Raw genomic sequence first — 21603 nt, 5'->3', positions numbered from 1 at the left:
AATAAGGATAATGTCAAGTGGTCATGCAGACGGCATGGCATGAGAAGAAAACCCTTTGATATTATGAGCCAAGTGAGCGTCAGCAATGCATTTCAGGATGTACATATGCTTCCTAAGCTCAATAGCAACATCTGGGCTCATGTGTTGATCGCTTTGAGGTAATACCACGTTGTCAGAATTAAAATCCAGCATCTCGAAGCTCATGCTCCTCCTGATTCCTCATGGCAACGGCATCTTCACTGTACCGATGACCACAACCCCGAGAGCATCCGATTCAGAATTTGCTGTGTCAAGCATAGTTAAAGAGGTCTCGCTGCTATTCGACTCATCAGCATAGACTGCATAGCCCTTGAACGTGATAGCACCCCATCCTTTCGTAACCCTGACTAGACCTCGCTCGGTGCTCACGACTCTTCCTCGTGCTACGGAAGCTTTCGCTCAAGACCAGAAATCCGAGAATCGTACCATGCTGTGCTCAGCCCCTTGCGTGCCTTTACAGTACGTTGAGCCCAAAGGTATGTCAGGTACTCCTTGGCCTGATCGATGTGCTGCTGAGCATCCTCAATCCTTGCTCCAGTCTTCTGCTTGCCGACATTTCCAGGTGCAACAGTGGCAGGCTCTATTGTAGGCGCTGCTATATCATCTGAATAGCTAGCTGCGCTCTTGTCCCAGCGTGATCTCTGGCTCTCAGCTTGGTTTCCATCATGTCTTTCCTGCGGTGGCTCTTCCGCCTTCGAATCATCCGAGTAGTCGCTGCTTGCACAAACGAACTGTGACCGTGCTCTAATGGGCTTAGGAATAGCAGAGTCTGCCCTCGCCGTAACATTTCGAGCTTGTATTTCGAGACTGAGCACATTGTCGGCCGCAGCGCCTGTTTCCACAAAGCGCTTGAGCGCTATACGATATCCACCGGTTCGAGTGAATGCGAATCTGCTCTGCCCACCTATGTATACGAATTCATACTGCTCGGTATCGACAAGGACTCCAGTGTCGGAAGCAAAATGTTCCTTGAGGTCTTCGAGCTCAAACTGATGCCAGGCGCAACGCATGGCTGAGTTCCCTTTTGGCTTGATATTGATCATGGGTAGCCATATCGTCCCAAGAGTGAGAGCTCCCGCCTCTATGCTGACCTCAACAGTGTCCCAGTTGAAGCTTGTGGTGGTGGCAAGATCATCGTGGGGAGGACGAGGAGGTACGATAGGTGGAGGTGTATGACTGAGCCGAAGTGGTGTATCTCGAGTGGACCCAGGAGCCTGTTCTTCCTCCTTGATTATTGTCTCGTCAGCATGATTGGTGCGGCCCGTATCATTCCGAGGTAATGGCACCATCGTGTTGCTTCTGTCCATTTCAGCAAGCGCATCAACCGTAGGACCTTGATTTTCCTTGCGTCGGCCTCCTGAACCATAGTCTCTGGCCTGGGAGTTGAGCACGAAAGCCCATTCAGTATATAGTCGTAGCTGCTTTTCGAATGCGTCCCCATCACCCAAGTCAGTCTCGTAGCGATGAGCATCATTGAAGCCTGCCACAAGGTCCTTGAGCCATGATTTCAACTGTGAGGTATGGCCATCGCTAGATTTGCTCAATTGATGTCTTTGAGGCCATTTCTGTCGGACCCTGTTGAGCACCATGTTCTTGCGCCCATCGAAGCATCTGTCGCCGAGTCCCAGTCGCTGCTTCCAGTAGTCGAAGGTGTTCAAACGTGCCTTAGGTCGTGCATTTGGTGTCCTTCTAGCGACCTGCTTCTTTTTTATCATCTTGCCAGGTAGGCCTTGCCTCGAGAGGTCTAAAGGTCGTCGTAATGAACTCTTGCCTGTTTTTCTGATTTGTACCACGAAATGATACGAGAGGTTACGAGTTCGCGTGAGCATACATAATGTCGCTACTTATTCGTGAAAGGTCGTACTTGCAGTTGAGGCTGGATTGAGCAGAATTCACAAGGGCAAGGCTGAAGCACTCGAGTGAAGGTATACTTTTCATGCTCACCAGAGAAGCTCATGTCTTTCTCACATGACCGGCGTCTGTTGTTCACTTCACTTTCGCTGAATTTCACATGACTTCTGAAGGATGCAGCTGCTGATTTACAAGCTCTGCTTGCGAAGCCCTAGACGACTTGCAAATCCTCCATTTGAGCTTTGCTTACCATAGTCTCTTCATTCATGTTAGCTAGGTGAAGCTTGCTTTAAGACAATGCAAGATCGGATGCATTCTCAGAGCATGAGTAGACATGAAGGCTTTGCATGAGTAGGATGTTCACTTGTCCTCTATCGGCTCGAGCTGCGGAGCCACCGTGAATCAAATATCAAGCGTAACTTTCGCTCGGCTCCATCGAAACCACTACACATTTCAGCAGCGCGGTCAATATCAGTACGAGGCCCTTACGTAGGACAACGACGATAAACCCAGAGAGCACACATCATAACGAAAGAAGAAAGCGAAAACTACCGAGTTCTTGAGCAATTCAGTCACGTGAGTTCGTGAGAAGCGCTAGAACAATCTGGGCCGTTGGTCCAAGGTCACCTACTGCTGCCTCCTGAGGTAAGTCAACATGGATGATTAACAAATCATCAAGGGCATCGAGAATATCATCTCATGTTGGTGTAACCCTGTGATACGTTGGGCCTCGAACTTGGCTCCCATTCCCTGACCGCGAATGGATGCAAATCTCCGTCACGGGGGGCCTAATGCTGCACTAGCCCTGCGAACTTGGCAAGGTTGACCAGACCATGAAGCGAACGTGGTCCTCATCAGAATAGGATGAAGTCTCAGCTTAGGCTGAAATCGAATCATATATATCCATTTCCCAGCTGGCAGCTATAGCACGCTGAGGCTCATTCTACCATTTCTAATTTACGTCTGACATCTGCTCACCGTCTAGCAGATTGACTTGGAAATGCGCAAGATCGACGCAGTCAAGGCCGAAAGGTCAAAGCCTATGCGCGTCCTCGTCCTTGGCATCTCGCGCACTGGCACATCCTCCATCTGCCAGGCTCTTTCCAGATTCGGCTACAGAACCTTCCACATGGACAAGAACATAGAAAACCCCAAGCTGTTCCCCCTCTGGGAAGAAGCCGTCCGCGCCAAATTCAATGGCGAGGGCAAGCCCTACAGCAAAGCAGAATTCGACAAACTCCTAGGCGACTTCGACGCACTTTCCGACTTGCCAGCCGCTCTCTTCGGACCAGAATTAATAGAGGCATACCCCGACGCAAAGGTAATTCTCACCTACCGGGACGCGGAGAAGTGGGTCGACAGCATGCAGTCCACCATTTGGCTCGCGCACTCCTGGTGGACATTTGATCTGCTCACGCCGTTCAACAGCCTCATCCGTGGATGGCGGTCGGGTGACACACTGGATTGGGATGCCTTCATTAATTCTTCGCCGGATAAGCCGTCAATTCATCCGAAGCGAAGAGACTACCAGAGCAAGGAGTATAGGGAGCTGGGTATCAAGCGCTTCAATGAGCATAATGCGTATATTCGCTCGATTGTGCCGAAGGAGAGGTTGTTGGAGTTTCAGTCGCAGGACGGATGGACACCGCTTTGTGAGTTTTTGGGAGAGGAGGTACCGGATGAGCCATATCCGAGGGTGAATGATAAGGTTGAGCTTGTGAAAATGGCCGCGATGGTATGGTGGATCGGTGTCGGAAGTGCTCTGTTGCAAACGGTGGCGCCAGTAGGTGTTGCGGTGGGCGCTGGATGGTTAGCAAGGAGGTACGGATGGTTGTGAGGAGGAGAAGAAAAAGGCAGGACACCACTCGTGAAGCTCTTCACCGATATGCTGTGTAGCCTGGCATTGGACTGTCGACCGGACCATCGCGCAGTGATATATATCATGCCATTGCGGGCTTAGCATTGGTAGCTTCAGTACATAGACCGTCCTTGACGCATCGTAGTACTCGACACACACGCTTTAGAGCCTTCTCGAGTACACAACTTGCACCATACATAGTAGTCATAGAGGCGCCTTTGAGCTTTGATATGATCCATCTGTTCCCTTCCTGGTCAACGATGCAGATAAGTATGTGATAAGTAGTCCATCATCAGTCGAGGCGGAACATCCACCATTATCCTTGGCGTGCTCGAATGCACAATTGCAAGACATTGTTCGTATTGCTTGCTGCTTTGGAGAACCGCTTGAGCATGATTTTGTAGGCCCCAGGATTGCTGAGCACAAAGGCTGAGGCGCCGTCATCACCGTTGCTGAAGTGTACGAACTCGTACTTCTCAGAGTCGATGGTTGTACCTGTTTCAATGGCAAATTGCTTGTATAGATCCTCTAGCCTGAAATCATGCCATTCACAGGGTAACTCAGGCTCAGCTTTCAGGTCAAACATGGTGATCCAGACTGTACCACATCCAAGGACAGCGGCATTCATTTCAACCTCGATATCGTTCCACTCGATGGGTTGTTTCGCACTGTATGACGTCGTCAAGAATGAATGCTGTGAGGAAGGCTCGCGTATGGCATTATGGGTACTCGTAGGCTGCATTTTGAGCTTAGTCGAAGGGTCCTGCTTAGGTGCGGGTGGTGAATCCTCAATGAGAATAACCTTGCGAGCTGCCGGTGTGCTTGGTAGGGCACGTTGGTGAATTGAGAGGCTCCTCGATCGTGCTGGCGATGGTACAGACTCGTCGACCGCCGGCGGCAGGTTGATCACACCGTTCTTTGTTGCTCCTGCGTTTTTTGGCGCTCCTCCCCCAATAAATGTACTCTCTTCTTCGACCACGTCATACACCTGCTCGTTGCCTAGCATACTCGGTCTACCTCGACTTCTATGGCCACGATCATAGTGATAGTTGACAAACAGAGCAAAATCAGTGTAGAGCAACAGCATGACTCTTGATGTTGGCTTTTGGCCTCCTTCTGGGATGCTGAAAGCGGAGACAGTCGGCCGTAGCCACTCTGAGAGCTGCTTTTTCCGTTTGGAGCCGCACTTTATGAGTAGTGCCCTATCCGGCCATTGCCTTCGAATTCTTTGTAGAATGACCTTTCGCCGGTCGTCGTATTCTTCATTGTTTAGCTGAAGCTTCTTCTGCCAGTAGCTTCGTAGGTCTTTTCGGTGCCGTGAGGGCTTTTCTGTGTCAGGCATCACTGTGTGATAGGCTCGGCGTCTGCCAGTGGGAACGATTCAAGATGGTGTGCTGCAGACGTTGATTTTGTGGGTGAAGGACGAAGCATGATGGATTTGGGTGCAGAAAAATTTGTCCTGAAGCAGTCAGCGCAGCACTGGGAAGGTGCGACAGAAAAAGGCAGGTGCCAGACGATGGGGAAGGTACGATGAGAACTCGAGACGGCGAAATTCTTCCCGAAGTACCTCGAAAACGCATCATGTCTCACCCGGAGGCCAGTATATCGATTCATGTGGCACACGGCCTTTGGTGTGGGTTGCTCCATCAAACGAGTACGATATAGCTGACCTAGACGCCCAGGCGGCAGTTCAGAACAACAAATGTTTCCACACCAACACCTCACTTTGGTCTTACCTGACTTCCTGCTCAAAGGGCATTTGCCCAACTCCCAAACCGTCACCGTGGTGGGCATCCTCAGCCCAAATGAAGATTTGAGATTTGAGAGCGATGGTTCGCTAAATCTCACGCCTTTCCCAGGGTGGTACCTGAGCATAAGATTCAGAGAATGGTTGTATTGAAACAGCTGCTGTACAGTAGCATCATTGTATGCCTTGAACTACCCTCTTCTTCATTCATGTACACCCTAAAGACTGATCTCCCCCTTCCACATAGCATCATTGACTCCCAGCATATCAACCAAGTTCTGCCACCTTGGACCACCACGCTCCTTCTTCCGTAGATAACTCAGCAACTTCTGCCGCTTATGTACCAGTAACCTCAAATTCCGCTTATTGTGCTTATCTTTCTTGTACAAATCGTTTGCCATGACATTGATCTTGGTGGTCAAAATGGCAATCTGCACTTCTGAGGAGCCAGTATCAGGACCTGCCCGTTTTGGCACAGCAGACAATTCTGCCAGCAGCTCGGCCCGACGCGTCTCTTCTGGCGTCGGTGCTTCAACTGCTTCAAGCGCGGGCGTAGAATGACTGAGCCCTTGCGATGCAGGCTTCGGTGGCAGTATGTTATCCGTGGTGTGTCTGCCGAATGTTTCGATGCAACGCTGGATGTTGATCCGCTTCCTGTCCTTGGAATTCGAGTTTGCGAGATTCGTGATATTTGTTATCGCTTTCTCCGCTGTCTTATGCTCCTGTTGCCATTGTTTACGGCGCTCGTCACTCTTTTGCATATCTCTAGCCATCGAAGGATCGTCTTTGTCGAGGGGTTCGGTGAGCCACTTACTATGGCCTAGCTGTTCAGACATTTCGGCAGGTTTGAGATAGTAATTAAGGTATTGCTCGCCAGTTTCGGTGGTAGCGCCTGCTGGACTCGATGCCAGGTCCAAGGATGACATGAAGGGAGTCTGCTTGGAACGGACAGGATCACCCAGTGCTGCTTCTCGTTCTGCTTGGAGCACTTTCCGTTTGGCGAGATTAGCCGTCTTCCGCTGCAGAGCCTGGGCTAATCTATATGGATCTTTGCGCTCGTTTGGCCTCTTCTTCCCCTTGCGCTTCATCTGAAGGCTTGATGTGGTTGAAAACAGACATGCTGAGCATTTCGTGAGGGCGTCGGGATGTCTGCTGGTCGAGGATGGGATAGCTTGCAGCAGGCTTGAAAGACTTAAAGGGCTGCCATTCAAGCGTGCTGCTATCCTGGGCGGCATTCTGATGATGTGAAGCAGCTATGGCCGATGCTCGCTGCTCGAAGTCGTCGATGTTAGTAGGAGCATGCGACTTCCTTCTCCGGATTCAGCAACTTTTGGAACCGGCAAGTATAGCGAAAAAAGCTAGTCTCAGTATGGTCTAGGTTAACGAACTCTTGGCGCTCCTCCGACTGGCGCACACCAGTTTTGGCGAGTTCGTGGGCGCATATCGTACCTCGAAGATACAGTCAACCACAACTTTCTCTTTGTATACCTGTATTCCTCGTCGCACGACTGCAATACACACAGTCGCAAACATGGCGAGCCCTTCAAACCTCCCACCGATCTTCAACCCTACATCTCAAGATGTCGAGATGCTGCTCGCAGCTCAGTGCCATCTGGGTTCCAAGAACTTGCAGGTGCACATGGACCCGTACCTGTGGAAGACGAGACCGGATGGCATCAATGTCATCAACATCTCCAAGACTTGGTAAGCAGTCATTGGGCAGATAGGAAGCATGGCGCAGAGTTCTGGCTCGAGAAAGGCAGTTTATGAGCAAGGACTAACATTTTTGTGCGCAGGGAGAAGATTGTGCTAGCAGCCCGAATCATCGCAGCTGTTGACAACCCAGCCGATGTCTGTGTCATCTCTGCTCGACCATACGGTCAGCGTGCCGTTCTGAAGTTCGCCGCCCACACTGGTGCTGTCGCCATCGCCGGTCGATTCACTCCTGGTAACTTCACCAACTACATCACTCGATCCTTCCGAGAACCCCGCCTCATCATTGTTACCGACCCGAGAACCGATGCTCAAGCTATCAAGGAAGCCTCATACGTCAACATCCCAGTCATCGCTCTCTGCGACACCGACTCTCCAACCGAGTTCGTCGACGTTGCCATCCCAACCAACAACAAGGGCCGACACGCTATTGGTCTCGTCTGGTGGTTGCTTGCAAGAGAAGTCCTGAGACTCCGAGGTACACTTGCCGACAGAGATGTTGCTTGGGATGTCGTCGTCGATCTGTACTTCTACAGAGATCCTGAGCAGGAGGAGCAGAAGGATGAGGAGGCCAAGCCTGGCGCCGACGAGGCTGGTCCAGGTGCCGTTGAACGAGGATTCACTGACAACGCTGATTGGGGTGCTGAGACTGGTGCTGGTGTTCCGGGCATCACTGGTGCCGCCACAGCTGATCCAAACTGGACTGACAACGCTACTGGTGCTGACTGGGCCGCTGAGGGTACTACCGCTACTGAAGGTGCTGCCGCTCCGGCTTCTGGCTGGTAAGAGCATACCTTTCGGACTGCAACAAAGTCAAACATGTTTGGGAATACCCGACGGTTCTGAAAGGCTGTTGTATGTGCCACAAAATGCCAAGATGGTGTCATACAGTATCAAGCCAAGTTCAAGAACAAGCTTCCATGACGAAGGGACCGATTGCAAGGCAGGGAGATGCCAAAAGTGGACGGCACTTACGGAGGAAAGATATCCTCGTGGGTCTGGTAAACAGACCATGAGGGGGAAAGCCTCGTGCTGGAAATGAAGAGATGTACTTAATCGTGTCTCAGCTTCTTCCATGTCAATGAATCAGTTCATCACAAAACTACTCCTTGCCAGTGCGTGTTGCCTTCGTCCCGCCACAATTGCATCGACCACTCCACCCAGGGCGATATCGCAGAATCACGTGACTCGTCAGACCTGCTGTTATCGGCATGCGTGCTTGCGAGTCCGCGAGCTCTTTATCTCTTCATTTCTCCTGGTTGTGTCGGCAGCATAGGCCTTTCAGATACGCTCTTGTCTATAGGCTGATACTCAATCAGCCGAAAGCTGGGTTGAGCAACTCAAGTAATAGAGGAGCACGTCCTTTGCGGTTCTAGATCGTCGTCCCAGATCTTAAAGCTTTGTTGTTTGTGACATCTTAACGCGCTTCTCATGGTTCGATGCCGCATACAAGGAAGCACACTTCTGTATCTAGCAAGACAGAGTCATAGTAAGGGAAGTACTATGGTATGACTACCTTGAAATAGTCCTCTGAGCTGATTGCCTTTGAGGCCGGCTGCTCGTCATTGAAGAACATAAGGCAACAGCTTCGTTCCCTTTCCAAGGCAGATTGATTCACAAGCACAGTATCTATGCGTAGCAAGGTCAGGAACCGATTCCAGCAATGGTGTCCGCCTGAGCGCAAGATATGAGCACACAAAGAGAACTAAAAATGTATCAGATCGACGAACGACCTTTGTTATCTACACAATCGGAATTATGGTCACCATCGGATGCCACAGCAAACGAGCTTCTCGGTCCAGGGGTTGTGACGCAGATTTCGAGCAGATCAAGTCTTTGTCGCCACGTGTGAAAACAACGCTTGAATGATCTCGAACAACTGATGCGAGTGAATGAGTCTTGGAAAAACTAAAATTGGTAGACGCGCGATGAAACGGAAGCACTGACACAAAGGGCCATAAAACATTTTCAGCGCAGCGCACGACAGAATTCGTAGGCAATGCCATTATCATCTGGACGACATCTTCACCAGTAGCATTTCAAGCATTCAATCTACACGGCACCAGTCCTCCTACTTGTCGCTGATTTGAACCGTAAGGGGAGAACACCAAGTGAGCTTTACCTACATCATAAAAATGGAAGATCCTACAGAGCCCGTCGTCATCTCGAGCTCGAGCCCAGCACCGCCAACATCGACTCAGAAACCAAAAACGAAAGCCAAAGCAAAATCCAAGAAGACCAAAGCAGATATCGAAGCCGAGCTGGCCGAAGCTCAGGCAGAGATCGAGCAATTGAGAGCACATGCGACAAGTTTTGACGCACATATGAGACAGTTGGAGGAAAAAGAAATGATTATCAGGAACGAAACTCAGCGACTTCGCGAGGCGGAGGATTTATTGAAATGGGGACTCGAGCAACAAGAAGCTGTTCTACACGAGGCAGTAGAGAAAGGTATCGAGCTTGCTCATGCGGTTCTTGAGCAGAGGTATATTCTCGAGCAAGAATTTAACCAGAGATGGATGGTTGAAAGTCAAAGCAGTGATAGCAGTGAGGATGAGGCGACTTCCTCGTGATACACTGCAGGCATTGTTTTACTCAAAATGTCGATGTTGACGGTACGAACTTGTGTGAGGCCTCGTAAGGCGTGGGCGACCCTCTCTGTCTGGTAATAGTCTTCCATGACGGCCTCCATGACATCGTTTCTTGTTGCAAATATGTTCTGGCTAGGGAATTGACATCGACATTGAGTACATCATCATCAGTACTTCAGATGCTCTCCTATCGATGTATGAATGTCATAGCTGCTTTTGCTTCTTACCTGTCGTTAGGCCCGCCATGGTTTACTTGCTTTATTAAGACGCTGTGGACCTCGGCTGCCGATCGCCGCGCTCGCTACAAGATTGACCAAGCTGTGGTACGAGCACGGATGCTTCGAAGAAGCTCCTCACGAGACAGATAACGTTTAATATACTAACTTTTTCCCGATTTTTGCAAGTGAGACTCATCGTCGTTCATAGACAGACATGGCCAACACCCTTCTCAAGTTCGGCCTGCCACTGGCCATCGTCGCCTTCCTTTACCAAGCAGTCCTCAGAGACCTCATCTTCCTAACTATCGGTGTCGGCAAGACCATTGAGCCAATCTCAAATTTCCCATACACATGTCGACGCATAGAAGACCCGCGCCTCAGCGCATGCGAGGATATGTTCCTCTCCGATGCAACTCGCCAACTCTTCCTTGCGTGTTCGGAACCATCAGCCCGTCCGCAATGGATGCCGAACGTAGCACGCTTCAACCACTCCGGACGATCAATGAACGATGCAGTGATAGCAATGGACATTGACAAGCCCATTGGCAAGGGAAGCTTTGAATATCGCGTCCTGAGGACCGTGAGTTACCCAGTCGAGAAACATGATGACGCCAATCTGCACCTCGTCGGCATGACAGGCAACGACTCCCCCAACACAATCGAGCTCCTTCTCGTTAACAACAAACCCTCCCGTGACCCTCATACCGGTACCATCCTCGACAACGAAGCCCAAGGCGCAAACAGCACCATCGAGAAATTCATCACCGGTCCCGCCGCAACAACAATGAAGCACATCTCAACCCACCACCACACACGCATCGCAACACCAAACAACATCGCCACAGCACCCGGGATATCAGGCTTTTACATCACGAACGACCACGGCCTGCACAAAACAGGATACATGCACACTCTCAGCCAAGTCTTCGGCCTCGGCGACGTGACATACTGCGACACCAGTACCACCGGAGAAACGGACTGTCACAAGTTAGCAGGAGGCATCAGCTTTCCAAACGGCCTCCTCTATCACCCTCAGCACAACCTGCTCTATGTACCCAGCAGTGCGAACGGTAATATCCGTGTGTACCGTCCATCATTCACCGCTGGCTCAAGCATACCAACATTAACCAAAATCCACGAAATTCACATCCCTTACCCAATCGACAACCTCAGTCTCGATCCACACACAGGCGACATCTACGTTCCATGTCTGCCGAAAGCGCTCGAAATGATGGCTGGTTTCGAGGATCCGTATAACGCGTTCCCGCCTTCGACGGTACTTCGCGTTAGAAGGACTGGAGATTTGGATGGGCAGGGACAAATGAAGTACGAGGTCGAAAAAGTTCTCGAGAATGTGGGTGGAAAGGACACCCCATTGCCAGGCGCCACGACTGTGGTTCGAGATGGGAAGACGGGGAGGTTATTTCTGAGTGGTAAGTCAAGGTCCAAATCGCCTCACTTTCTTTCTCTCCCCGTGCTACGCTGTGCTTGATGTGTCTGAGACGCGCATCTACCTTGTGCAGCTACTGTATCCGTACATCATCGAAGGTCCAGGCGAAACGTCCAAGAACAGACCCCTGGAATGCTCGGGATCAGCAAGTGGCGCGCGGTGTGTGAATGTTTCAAGGGGTATCAAGCAGGCACAACCGTGGCAGATTAATCCAATAAACCAGGCGCAAGCATGGTCTTCAACAAGATGCAACGGCGACGCAACTGCCACCATCGCAGACTCGACTCAGTCTCGTGCTTGTCGCAATCCCTTACCTGACCTGCCACACATCGAAGCAATACCAGCCCCAGCAATTCTCGCCTATCCTCGTCCCGCAACAATGCAATCCGCCTGTCTGCATCCGACGGCAGGCTCATCCCGACAAGCAATAAATTCCGCCCTAAGGAGCACAAATAGTCCTGCCCTATATCGCACATTCAGCCTCACTGTCTCACCCTGAAACGCACCAGACCACCACCGGCGTCCACCAAGATTATTCTCGAAGGCTTCTGGAAAGTCACGATGATCTGAAACGGACGGAAGCTAACGCGTGATGTCTCGCAGGTGTATACTCTCCCTATATCACGGTGTGTGATCCGAGGTGAAACGGGGCATTTAGCCAGAATTGGTAGTACTGCTCTGTTTCACAGCCACGACAGCCCTGTCCTTGTTGTGACGGCGACGACGACGCCATCGTGAAGTCAGCCTACGCCATCGCACGTACTGTAGCCCTGTCCCTGTCGACGCCACGCCAGCGGAAGCTAACATGCGAAAGTCGGCCTTGGCGATCCACCGGCTAGGGATCGCGCCATCCTCGTGTAGATGAGGGTTCCATGTCGAAACAGGGGCCACGAGCTAGGCTTACGAGTGTGGGATATAAATATTAAGCTATTATGAAGGACTATTCTAGATGGCTAAGCTTGCGCGCTGCCTTGCCCTTTTCGGTATTTGGTAGAGTAAGGCAAACAAAAGACACCACAGTCTATTGTAAGGCTAGCGTACAAGTCTTTGGACTTTTGGTGTAAGCATGAAACGCCCAGGACATCCTTCTAGAAGCTTGGTTGTTCCTGGGTTAGATGTGGGCGGAATGATGCCGCTAGATGGTTGTAGCTGTGTGAATTGATCCTGGAGACGTCCTGGTCAATCAACGTGACCACTCGACCTGCCCAGATTTGTACTTGAGCCCGGCTATGTTGGTTGGCCGCGCGCGCTGCGGTAGTGAAGTGACTAGTACCATTTTGCGCGAAGGTCTTTGGAGTTTTACTCGGCGCTCAACACCGGCTTGTGGTAGGTAGGATTGTGATGGACATTGGGGGCTGGAACAGTAGTGAAACTATTGAAAGAGCACGATCCTGCGCGCATTCCTCGCGCAATGACGCCTTGGGATGGCATCTGGTATGGAGGTATCGGCGACCTGATGTGAGGAAAGGCCTCGGCCCTGCTCTGCGAAGAGAGCGCTCGATATCGGACAGTCGGCGGTGGCGAGCAAGAGCTGTCTTGCTTGGTGTTATGTAATCCGTCTGATCCGGCAGACATGATTTGTGACCGTGACGACCCTGATGGAAGACCTCTCCAGGAGGTCGAGTCAAGGTGTCTCGCTCAGCAGCTTCACAGCGAATAGAATTGTAGGCTTGATCCTTGTTGTCTCAGGTGTTCAAAGCTAGCTTGCAGCAGCTTGCAGTTCTACGACCTTATCATGGTCATGGCACTGTAGAACGGGTTAATTTCTCGCTTGACCGCTCGATAATCTGGACTCACCTTATACGCGTGCATCCACCATCCGACAGCACGATCCCTGGCTTTCGTTCTCAACCCGTCCATGCCAACCCAGGTCTTGCAGGTTCCGCACAAACCTTCCCTCTTCTTTTGCTCCAAGAAAGGATCGTTGTTCTCTGGCCCGAGCCCATCCTCAGGGATGACTGATCCGTCGGCTGTTACCCAGCGGATCTTCTCCGGTTCCGCAAACCTCATTTTCGTCTTAGCGCATATGCCATGGTTTCGCAGCTTGTCTTCCCAGAACCTACTATTCTTGAGGTCCAGCCATCTTCCTGGCTGGCAGTATCCGCACCAGCCTTCCCATCGGCCGTTTGATGTGCGTCTCTTGTATCGTGGTGTATACAAATCGCCTGAGAATGTAGGTTCTTGTCGAATGGGTACCAGATACGGCATGTGTGTGTTTGAGAAGTCTGAAGGAGGCGGTGAGCTGGGCCGCTTGCGTCGGGCCGACGTGTTTGAACAACTCCGGCTGTGACGATGGCTTTGTGCCTGATTTCCAGTGATGATACCACCGGGACGCTGCATCTGGGGTGTGTTGATAAGCACGCTCGGCGGTAGTGGCGGTAGAGGCAATTGTTGGGCTGCGACTTGGTTGGCGTACTGATAATATGGCGGAGCTTGTAAGAATTGGCCCATAGTCGTAGCCCTCATTCTAGCAGGAGATGATATCCTTGGTACACAGCTTTCGGGTAGACTTGGGCGTAGGTGCGGCTTCCCTCTTTGCGGCATTGTCATCACTGTTCTTACTCCTTGCTGAGGCTGGGGGGGCTGCGAGCCTTGATCCTCGCTACTGCAGATAGAATAGTCGAGCATAACCTGTGGCATATTCGAGGAGTACTGAGCATATTGTGTTGCATCCTGCCACTCAGGCGTCGCACTCTGCGGTGTCCATTGAAAAGGCGACGCTTCCACAGTTGGCGTCGCATAAGCAAGATTACTAGTTTGCGGAACGCCGCTCGAGGCGGAGGTGTGTCGCATCATGGGCATTTTGAACTGCGCATTCTGCACGTTGCCGTGCTGCAGGGAATCCGGTGTGAAGTCTGCGGGTGACATTGCATATTGGGACACTGACTGTCCATCGTCCGGGGTAAGTAAATGGTGATCGGGCGTGAAAGCATAAGCAGTTTGGTATCCATCACTCATTATGTCGCCTGGATGAGTATTCCATCTCATGGCAGATGTACGCTCCTCGTCAAACGGCGACGCCAGCTGGGGCGCCTGGTCAGATGCTTCAGAGCCCGTGTGTCTATGGTAGGAAAGGTAGGGTGCCTGGTGAGCACCAGAGACCTGATAGGAGCCGTCGAACATGTTTTCCTCCGTCATTATGCCTAAACCCGAATCCTGCGCCATTATGTGGTGCTCAAAGCCTGATTGCGACGACTGCTCGCTGTTGAATCTTTGGGACGGCCCGGGGTAGGACTGCATATATCTGTGACTGACGTCGAAGTAGGTTGTCTTCTGTGAAAGGGGACTGCAAGAGTTCTTCAGCTCAAGTAATGGGGTTCGTAGCCTGTCGATAGCAGCGGAAGAACCGTCTCGTCGGGTATATATGCGTCCGTTGTCGATTTTCTCGTGATCAAAGTGCTGTTCAGCGTAGTAGACGGGGATGTGATGGCTTCGCTCGTACGCAAGCATTTTCTGTTGACAAAGCGCTCAAGTCCTGCAAGGCGCTGGAAAGGTCGAAGGAACTCAGATGATATCAGCTGTGATCCACGTAGTTGAGAATTACCTTTTCGAACGAAACGAAAGGCAAGGCTTGATGTCTGAGTGAGGTGATGAGCCTTATTACATAGCAATGAGAACGTCCTATGAGATGGAGTGTAGCAACAAGCCACTTGTTGCCCGTCCCCACAGTGGTCGAGTGAGGTCGAAACATGCAAGGATATCACGCGTGCCGGGTTGACATTTCTCGCTAGTACGAAACGCCATTAGGTTCGAAGGTGAATTGGGAGGCTCCTTAACAACCGCTGGCCACCTCACAGTCGTCATGCTAGATCGTGCTAGACGGGATCAAATTGCCTGAATCCGTTGCGTTCTGTCATATATCGTGGTTCACACGCTAGGACGGTTTGTCGTCCGCGGTAGACCAGGGTCATCGTAGGCGCGTTTCGAAGTGGTTGTAAAGTGGCTCGGTACATCTAAGTATGAAACGGCACATTGTCGGCATAGCCCAGGTTCCACTGCAAGCACTCCTCTCGTAATCAGCCTAACGAGCGGCAGACTCCATTAGAGCTGCAGATTTCGGCAAGGAAAGCGCCAGCTTTTACAGTGGCTTCGGGCTGAGGACGGCGTCGATCTCGAATTGTGTACCTTTCCACGATGCCTGCAGTGACCTTCCTTATAGGTGCATCCTGGCGGATGCTACGCTGTATATGCCCGGGTTGGTGGACCGAGGAGTCTTCCGGGTTGGCTTTCAGATTAAGTCAGGACGGTGTTATGGACTTGAGCTCAGGCTCAGGGTCGAAAAGACGGGAAGAGATCTTCACTAGCAGGGATCGCTTTCGAGTTTGGTTAAGCGCCGAGTGCCGAGCTATGATTGGCTGATGGGCGCCACCATTCGCGATGGCTGACGAAGGTATCGGCTTTCTCCCAGCTTGAAATGCCACGTTGACCTCTGTTTCGTCAGGACATTACTTCCTTCAGATAATGTATGCGGCACAGCTCCTGCAGCAATTCAAAACGATCTTGCATTCGTGTTGATGCTGTTGAAGACTCCTTACAACTTCGCTATCTGGTCCCTCAACCGCGCGACTGTGTACAGTTGTGATTCAACCAATTTGGCGGACTTTTGACTGCACCGTCATCACAGGTCTGTATCATCGCATCCCAAGACAAACTCCAGCTTTCCATGATGCCGCAGATGGCATGTCTTCGTCCTTGGAGGAATCGACGGTACACTCATGTCGACCATGGCTGAAGCATCCTGAGTCTGCCGATAATGTGTGCATGTACTAGTTCCAAAACAAGGCAGAGTCGTGAAGCGCCCGGCCAGCTGGTGCAGGAGGCCTGTTGCAGGCCGTTGGTCCGTGAGACAAAACATAAGCACAGTTCAAATCAACGTTGCAAGGGACTCACTAATCGCATGCTCATGGGCATATACTCCGTCATTCGACGCATCTGGTGAGGAATGCTGGCAGTTGAGATATCGCCTCGCAGAGCCATTGACTATAAGGCTAATGGCAATCAGGAGGATACTCTCGGTACTCCTAACGCTGAACCGGCCATTGTCTGCTGTCCTGAGTGTCGAGTTGTGTCCATCAGGCCATCGAGGTAAACCTGTTGTGGTAATTGCGATGCGGCGAGATTGACCACGGTATGAGTCGTGACTGCCAATAGACTTACCTGTTCTACTGACGGTGGCTACCTTGCTTGCTTAGGAAGGCACCACCTTGCGCAAAGGTTATGTGCTACTTTCCCGGCTGATTTAGAGCCACCTTCGCCTACCATTGCATCCGAGACTACAGTGTCAGTTTGCTTCAATTTTCAGCATCAGATTGCAAGACATCGCGTAATTGCAGAGCATCGAGTTTGGACACTCTGTATACATTCTGTCATATCTCGCGGACCAGTATCGACATGGTCGTGTACAAGCTCACCACTTCATGGACAGCTCGGTGCCCGTTCGACGAAGCAGTGACACTGGTCTCTATCGGCACAGAGTATACGGACGCCACTTGCACGAAAGATTGCCACTCTCCAGATGTAGCTAGTCTTCGTACTGCTATCGGATCGTACAACAAGCGCCATTCACCACAATTTTCAAACTATATCGTGACAATGGAGGTTGCCACTGGTGATGAACAGATGCAACATCAATCCGGCTCAAGCAACATTCGGTCAAGAACATCCTCCGCATATCTTGTTCGATGCCTTGTCACACAGCTCGAAAGTCTCTTTTCAGAGTTACGACAGATGCCGCACATTTCGATCAGTATGCTCAGCAAGCGCTTGTCCCCAGCCGCAACGGCGTCCTTGGAACAAGATGCTCGTTTCCGTGCTTACGGAAACGCGCGTCTATTAGCCTGGCAGGTACATGCAAACGCTGGCCACCAATGCTCGATCTCTTGCAGCTTTGCTGAAGAGAAGTCTGAAGGGGGGTATCGTATAACTGGATGGACAAGCAAGATCACGGAGGTTCAAGGGAGTGACGCTTCCTTCACAGTCCGCGTTTGCGCAATTTACAGATCCATCAACGGCTTAGATGCTCGATGCAGTGGCTGCAACCCCAACGCACTAAAGAGAAAGCACGACGATGGTGTTGCGCAAACAAGCCTGGGTTCAGCTGTGCAGCCAGAGCAGGATGTGGCAACTACATTATGTGAGGCTGCAAAGCCCCATGAACAAACAAGTCAAGAGCAAGCCGCAGACACTCGAACTGCACCGCAAGAGAACGAATCGGCTATGCTTGACAATGTCAATGGCAGAAGCCAAAACGGAGCCACAGATGCAGCAGCTACGCCACTAGCGCTCGCATCTGCTGGCAACGGCAACACTGACAAGAGCAAGCAGTCCAATGGAACCACCGAAGCTACAGAGGGTTGAGGCAGCTCGTACAGGTGGTGAGGAAATGTGAAATGTACGGCCTATCAGTTGGGGTGAAGCAGGGCAGCATCCGGGGTACTCATAAGCTAGGAGTCAGCACGCTGCATTGAGAAAGCACAGGTCTAACTTGTCTCGCGGTATAATGTAAGACTCACGTGTTCAACCACTCGTGTTGTGAATCGTACAAAAGGCATGAAATTCGTGTTACGCCTCGAGAACGCCTGTCCTGTGATCGGCTCACCTCACCTCAGGAAACTTGGCAATGTTCGTACGAATAATATCACGGAGGTTGATGCCTTGTGGCCTTAAGTTCTTTGCTACTTCAACATATTCGCAATAATGTTTCTACTGGGAAGCACCATCAATTGCAATATGCTCGTGCACGAAACTTGATTGAGATAATTTCGTTTGTCATCCATCGTGCATGACTGCAATTCTGTCGGAGACAGCGCATCATCCCGCTTCACCTCACCACTACAAATCTAGCCCAGCCACAACACCACAGCCATGAACGGAGAACACAATGGCAACAACTACCACAACGATCCCGACACATCCCGCCCCTCCGCCCTCTACAAACCCACCAAACCCCGCCCACACACTCTAAGCGTTGCCATTCCCATCTCAATAATCCACAACAGCAAACGCAAACTCGAGCTCCGCACCGCCCTAGCCAGCACCATCGCCCGCGCCCTCTCCGTCTTCAGCGTCGACGAAATCGTGCTCTTCGACGACGGCGATTGCGAACCCTCAAACAACACCCCCTCATCCCAACGATATCCAGGTCCCGAGAGCACGAAACTCACCGCTTTCACGCACCCAGGACACTTTCTAGCTATGATACTGAGTTACCTCGAGACACCGCCGTTCATGCGCGGACGGTTATTCCCCATGCATGAGAATTTGGCTAAAGCGGGGATTATGGCGAGTTTGGATCTGCCGAGTCATCTTAGGGCGACGGAGTGGTGTGAGTACCGGGAGGGAATTAGTGTTAGGACGGCAAGGGAGGGGACGTATGTGGATTGTGGATTGGTTAGTCAACGGCTTGTACGGGGTGTTGAGATTCCAACCGGGACGAGGGTGACGTTGAGGTTGGATGATCAGAATGGGGGGGAGGCGGAGGCGGTGGGGCCGATGGTGCCGAGGGAGGAGGGGGGGTATTACTGGGGGTATACGGTTCGGGAGGCGGCCAGTTTGAGCGCGGTGTTTACGGAGTGTGTGTGGGAGGGTGGGTATGATTTGAGTGTTGGGACTAGTGAGAGGGGGGAGGAGGTTGGGAGGGTTGTTGAGGGGATTTTGGGCGATGAGGAGAGGAGGGAGTGGAAGCATTTGGTGCTTGTGTTTGGGGGTGTGAAGGGGTTGGAGGAGGCGGCGAGGAATGATGAGGAGTTGGTGAGGATGGGGATTGGGAAGGGGAATGTGAGGGAGTTGTTTGATTATTGGGTTAATTTGCTGCCTGGGCAGGGGAGTAGGACGATTAGGACGGAGGAAGCGTTGTGGATGGGGTTGATGGCTACGAGGAGATTGGTGGATGAGAGATGAAAGAGTATTACTTGCAATAACTGGCATATTCGAGGTATCGACCACACTGCTAGCCACACCATGAATTGGCAAGACATTTCCTGTCTAGGGCGACGGATCATCCTCCAAAACTGGCGTGAAGGCCGAACGTGCCAATAGCCTTTACCATCGTCGTCCACCAAGATAACGCCTCAGCCACTATCCGCGCTCATCATGCATCTGCTATTGCACCTTCCTCGGTCACCTTCAACTCACCGCGAAATCGTGCCTCAAGCTGCTCTTCTTCGGTCTGAGGTCGCCGCGGACTCCTAGTCTTCGGCTTCTCCTTCCAACCTTGCTCTTCCTCCTCGTCCGACAACTCCATCTCGAAGACAGGCTCAGCAAACGTATCGCTGAATCGGCAAACGTCAATCCAGTCAAGCACGCTCGGCCAGCATCGGACGAAGGCAGCTTCTTCGTACAGAGTCTCCCCAGATGAGTAGACGTTGCAGCCAAGTCTAGTACGACCGCTCATAACAGTCTCTAGCGGCTTGTGGCTGAGTTTGTATGCTCTCGTGCGAGTAGCGATGAAGTCGGTGACTTGTTCTTTCTCGGCGGCGTCTCCGGGTGCGCTCAGATCGAACGTCGAGAATAGCCCTTCTAGACCGTGCTGAGGGTTGATGAGAGCGACGCAACTGATGCGGTTTCGCCATCCCATCCAGTTCTTTGTGATGTATTGAAGTGCTTCGGAACCTGGGTACTCTTGGCCGATGACTGAGATCTTCGCTTGAGGATGACATAGTGGTTGTTTGTCGTCTTCTGATGAGAGAATATGCTCGAAGATGTATTGGACGTGCTCTTCGAAGTTCTTGTTGCCTTCGACTCTGTTCTTGACCTCATCGATACGCATAGGTTCGTGGACGGCTGATTCTCGTGGCATGCATAACCACTCTCGGTCTGTCACTGCTCGACCGCCACCGCGGTACCAGATGAGCTGTGAAGGGTTGGCGATGACGATTCCTGGTCGTTCGACCTGTGCCTGTACATCGTCCGTATCTGTCGTATTGCCATTGGTCGTGACCTCGGCTGGTGACGGTGGCCCTTTCAAGATGCTCTTCACGAAATTAACGATGGAGCCAATGTTGATGCCCTCATCTCCAATGACACGGTAGGACAGGACACCCAAGTCAGTGTGACGTTCAGGAAAGAAGATTATGACATGTTTCTTCGATGCTAGTCCTGGTGAGACAAGGATGGAAACATGCTTCTCGGACTGAGCGGTGCCCAAAGGTAGTCGTACTTCTTCAAGACCGAGATCCAGAAGGCGCTTCAGCACTATGCTGCGTGCACAAGCTGAGAGTATTGTTAGCGTATAATAAACCTGATTCGAAGGCCGACTCACTGTTCATTGCTTCCTTGTAGACCTCATTGACACGATCATTCCTATTCACCTTGTACTGGTACTTGTGCTCTGGGTTGGCAATCTGGCGGATTTGATCGTTGTCGTTGATGAAGTAGCCGAGTCCTTTGAGATCCGTTGGAAAGATCGCGTCTTTAGGCAGCTGGTTTGGTAATCGCCGAAACATGCTTGCGATCGACGAGAAATCGTAGAGTCCTAGCCCTGCTTCTCAAGGCTATAGCAGACCTCTTCGCGTGCCTTATAGCAGGTTTATTGAAAGTCGACTCGTCAGTAATTGGGACTCCAGAGACTGTCAGGTTAGCGACTATTCATCGTGTGTAATCGCAAAGCAGAGTAAAAGAAAGCATGAAAATCTGCTTTGTGCGAAGATGTGTTGATTGTTGCAGCATGACAAGTTGAAGCAAACTGAAGTTGCTGCGAGGTCAGGTCACGCTTAACCTATTTGGGCTGCACATCTCGCCCTGACTGGTGAAGGTCGTGATCTTTCCTTTGCGGAATCCGCCTGCCTACTGATTCTGCCAATGTGTGTTTCCGAGACTCTTCCAGGCCTTGCGCCTTTATTCCAATGCTTCCTAAAGCGTGTGCCTCTGCTTGGTGATACTTGACATTGTTTGATTCTCACGTCAAGTCACGATGGTGTTCTGCTGTCGTTACCATGGCATGGCATGAGCAGACTCTTCCCTCCGAGGGTGTCTTCGTGTAGATTTGTCGACGGGTATAAGGTGCCTTCGACCGGAGTGTGTTATACATGATGTGCAGATTCGTTCTACCAGCTAGCCTTCTTCACACCTGGTAGATTGCCTGCAAGAGCGTTCATCCGGAACTGGTAACGACCAATTCTGAAGTCTCTGAAGACACC

General features: G+C 51.4%; 11 protein-coding genes across 11 annotated transcripts; 6 read left to right on the top strand and 5 right to left on the bottom strand.

Annotated features, from left to right (window-relative positions):
- Window positions 1-422: 422 nt before the first annotated feature.
- Window positions 423-1754, bottom strand: PMZ80_008904 (uncharacterized protein; the record flags this gene model as incomplete). The annotated part of the gene is made up of 1 exon (XM_064877300.1): window positions 423-1754. The coding sequence occupies one exon, from the start codon at window positions 1752-1754 to the stop codon at window positions 423-425; it is 1332 nt and encodes a 443-aa protein (XP_064726802.1).
- A 1136-nt stretch (window positions 1755-2890) lies between these two features.
- PMZ80_008903 (uncharacterized protein) lies at window positions 2891-3727 on the top strand (the record flags this gene model as incomplete). Its single annotated transcript, XM_064877299.1, has 1 exon — window positions 2891-3727. One exon carries the CDS (start codon window positions 2891-2893, stop codon window positions 3725-3727), a length of 837 nt encoding a protein of 278 aa, XP_064726801.1.
- Window positions 3728-4064: 337 nt separating this feature from the next.
- PMZ80_008902 (uncharacterized protein) lies at window positions 4065-5090 on the bottom strand (the record flags this gene model as incomplete). Its single annotated transcript, XM_064877298.1, has 1 exon — window positions 4065-5090. One exon carries the CDS (start codon window positions 5088-5090, stop codon window positions 4065-4067), a length of 1026 nt encoding a protein of 341 aa, XP_064726800.1.
- Window positions 5091-5713: 623 nt separating this feature from the next.
- Window positions 5714-6730, bottom strand: PMZ80_008901 (uncharacterized protein; the record flags this gene model as incomplete). Its single annotated transcript, XM_064877297.1, has 1 exon — window positions 5714-6730. The coding sequence occupies one exon, from the start codon at window positions 6728-6730 to the stop codon at window positions 5714-5716; it is 1017 nt and encodes a 338-aa protein (XP_064726799.1).
- A 296-nt stretch (window positions 6731-7026) lies between these two features.
- RPS0 (structural constituent of ribosome) lies at window positions 7027-7994 on the top strand (the record flags this gene model as incomplete). Its single annotated transcript, XM_064877296.1, has 2 exons — window positions 7027-7199; window positions 7292-7994. The coding sequence occupies 2 exons, from the start codon at window positions 7027-7029 to the stop codon at window positions 7992-7994; spliced, it is 876 nt and encodes a 291-aa protein (XP_064726798.1).
- Window positions 7995-9343: 1349 nt separating this feature from the next.
- Window positions 9344-9781, top strand: PMZ80_008899 (uncharacterized protein; the record flags this gene model as incomplete). The annotated part of the gene is made up of 1 exon (XM_064877295.1): window positions 9344-9781. One exon carries the CDS (start codon window positions 9344-9346, stop codon window positions 9779-9781), a length of 438 nt encoding a protein of 145 aa, XP_064726797.1.
- Window positions 9782-10231: 450 nt separating this feature from the next.
- Window positions 10232-12328, top strand: PMZ80_008898 (uncharacterized protein; the record flags this gene model as incomplete). Its single annotated transcript, XM_064877294.1, has 2 exons — window positions 10232-11450; window positions 12282-12328. 2 exons carry the CDS (start codon window positions 10232-10234, stop codon window positions 12326-12328), a joined length of 1266 nt encoding a protein of 421 aa, XP_064726796.1.
- Window positions 12329-13189: 861 nt separating this feature from the next.
- Window positions 13190-14917, bottom strand: PMZ80_008897 (uncharacterized protein; the record flags this gene model as incomplete). Its single annotated transcript, XM_064877293.1, has 1 exon — window positions 13190-14917. The coding sequence occupies one exon, from the start codon at window positions 14915-14917 to the stop codon at window positions 13190-13192; it is 1728 nt and encodes a 575-aa protein (XP_064726795.1).
- Window positions 14918-17059: 2142 nt separating this feature from the next.
- PMZ80_008896 (uncharacterized protein) lies at window positions 17060-17824 on the top strand (the record flags this gene model as incomplete). Its single annotated transcript, XM_064877292.1, has 1 exon — window positions 17060-17824. The coding sequence occupies one exon, from the start codon at window positions 17060-17062 to the stop codon at window positions 17822-17824; it is 765 nt and encodes a 254-aa protein (XP_064726794.1).
- Window positions 17825-18331: 507 nt separating this feature from the next.
- PMZ80_008895 (uncharacterized protein) lies at window positions 18332-19366 on the top strand (the record flags this gene model as incomplete). The annotated part of the gene is made up of 1 exon (XM_064877291.1): window positions 18332-19366. One exon carries the CDS (start codon window positions 18332-18334, stop codon window positions 19364-19366), a length of 1035 nt encoding a protein of 344 aa, XP_064726793.1.
- A 190-nt stretch (window positions 19367-19556) lies between these two features.
- Window positions 19557-20910, bottom strand: PMZ80_008894 (uncharacterized protein; the record flags this gene model as incomplete). The annotated part of the gene is made up of 2 exons (XM_064877290.1): window positions 19557-20677; window positions 20727-20910. 2 exons carry the CDS (start codon window positions 20908-20910, stop codon window positions 19557-19559), a joined length of 1305 nt encoding a protein of 434 aa, XP_064726792.1.
- Window positions 20911-21603: the final 693 nt, after the last annotated feature.

The sequence above is a fragment of the Knufia obscura genome, assembly GCF_036327395.1.
Source record: "Knufia obscura strain CCFEE 5817 isolate CBS 148926 chromosome Unknown scaffold_12, whole genome shotgun sequence".
Classification (NCBI taxonomy): Eukaryota; Fungi; Ascomycota; class Eurotiomycetes; order Chaetothyriales; family Trichomeriaceae; genus Knufia; species Knufia obscura.
Note: the sequence above shows the minus strand (reverse complement) of the source record. Positions and strands in the feature narration are given on the sequence as shown.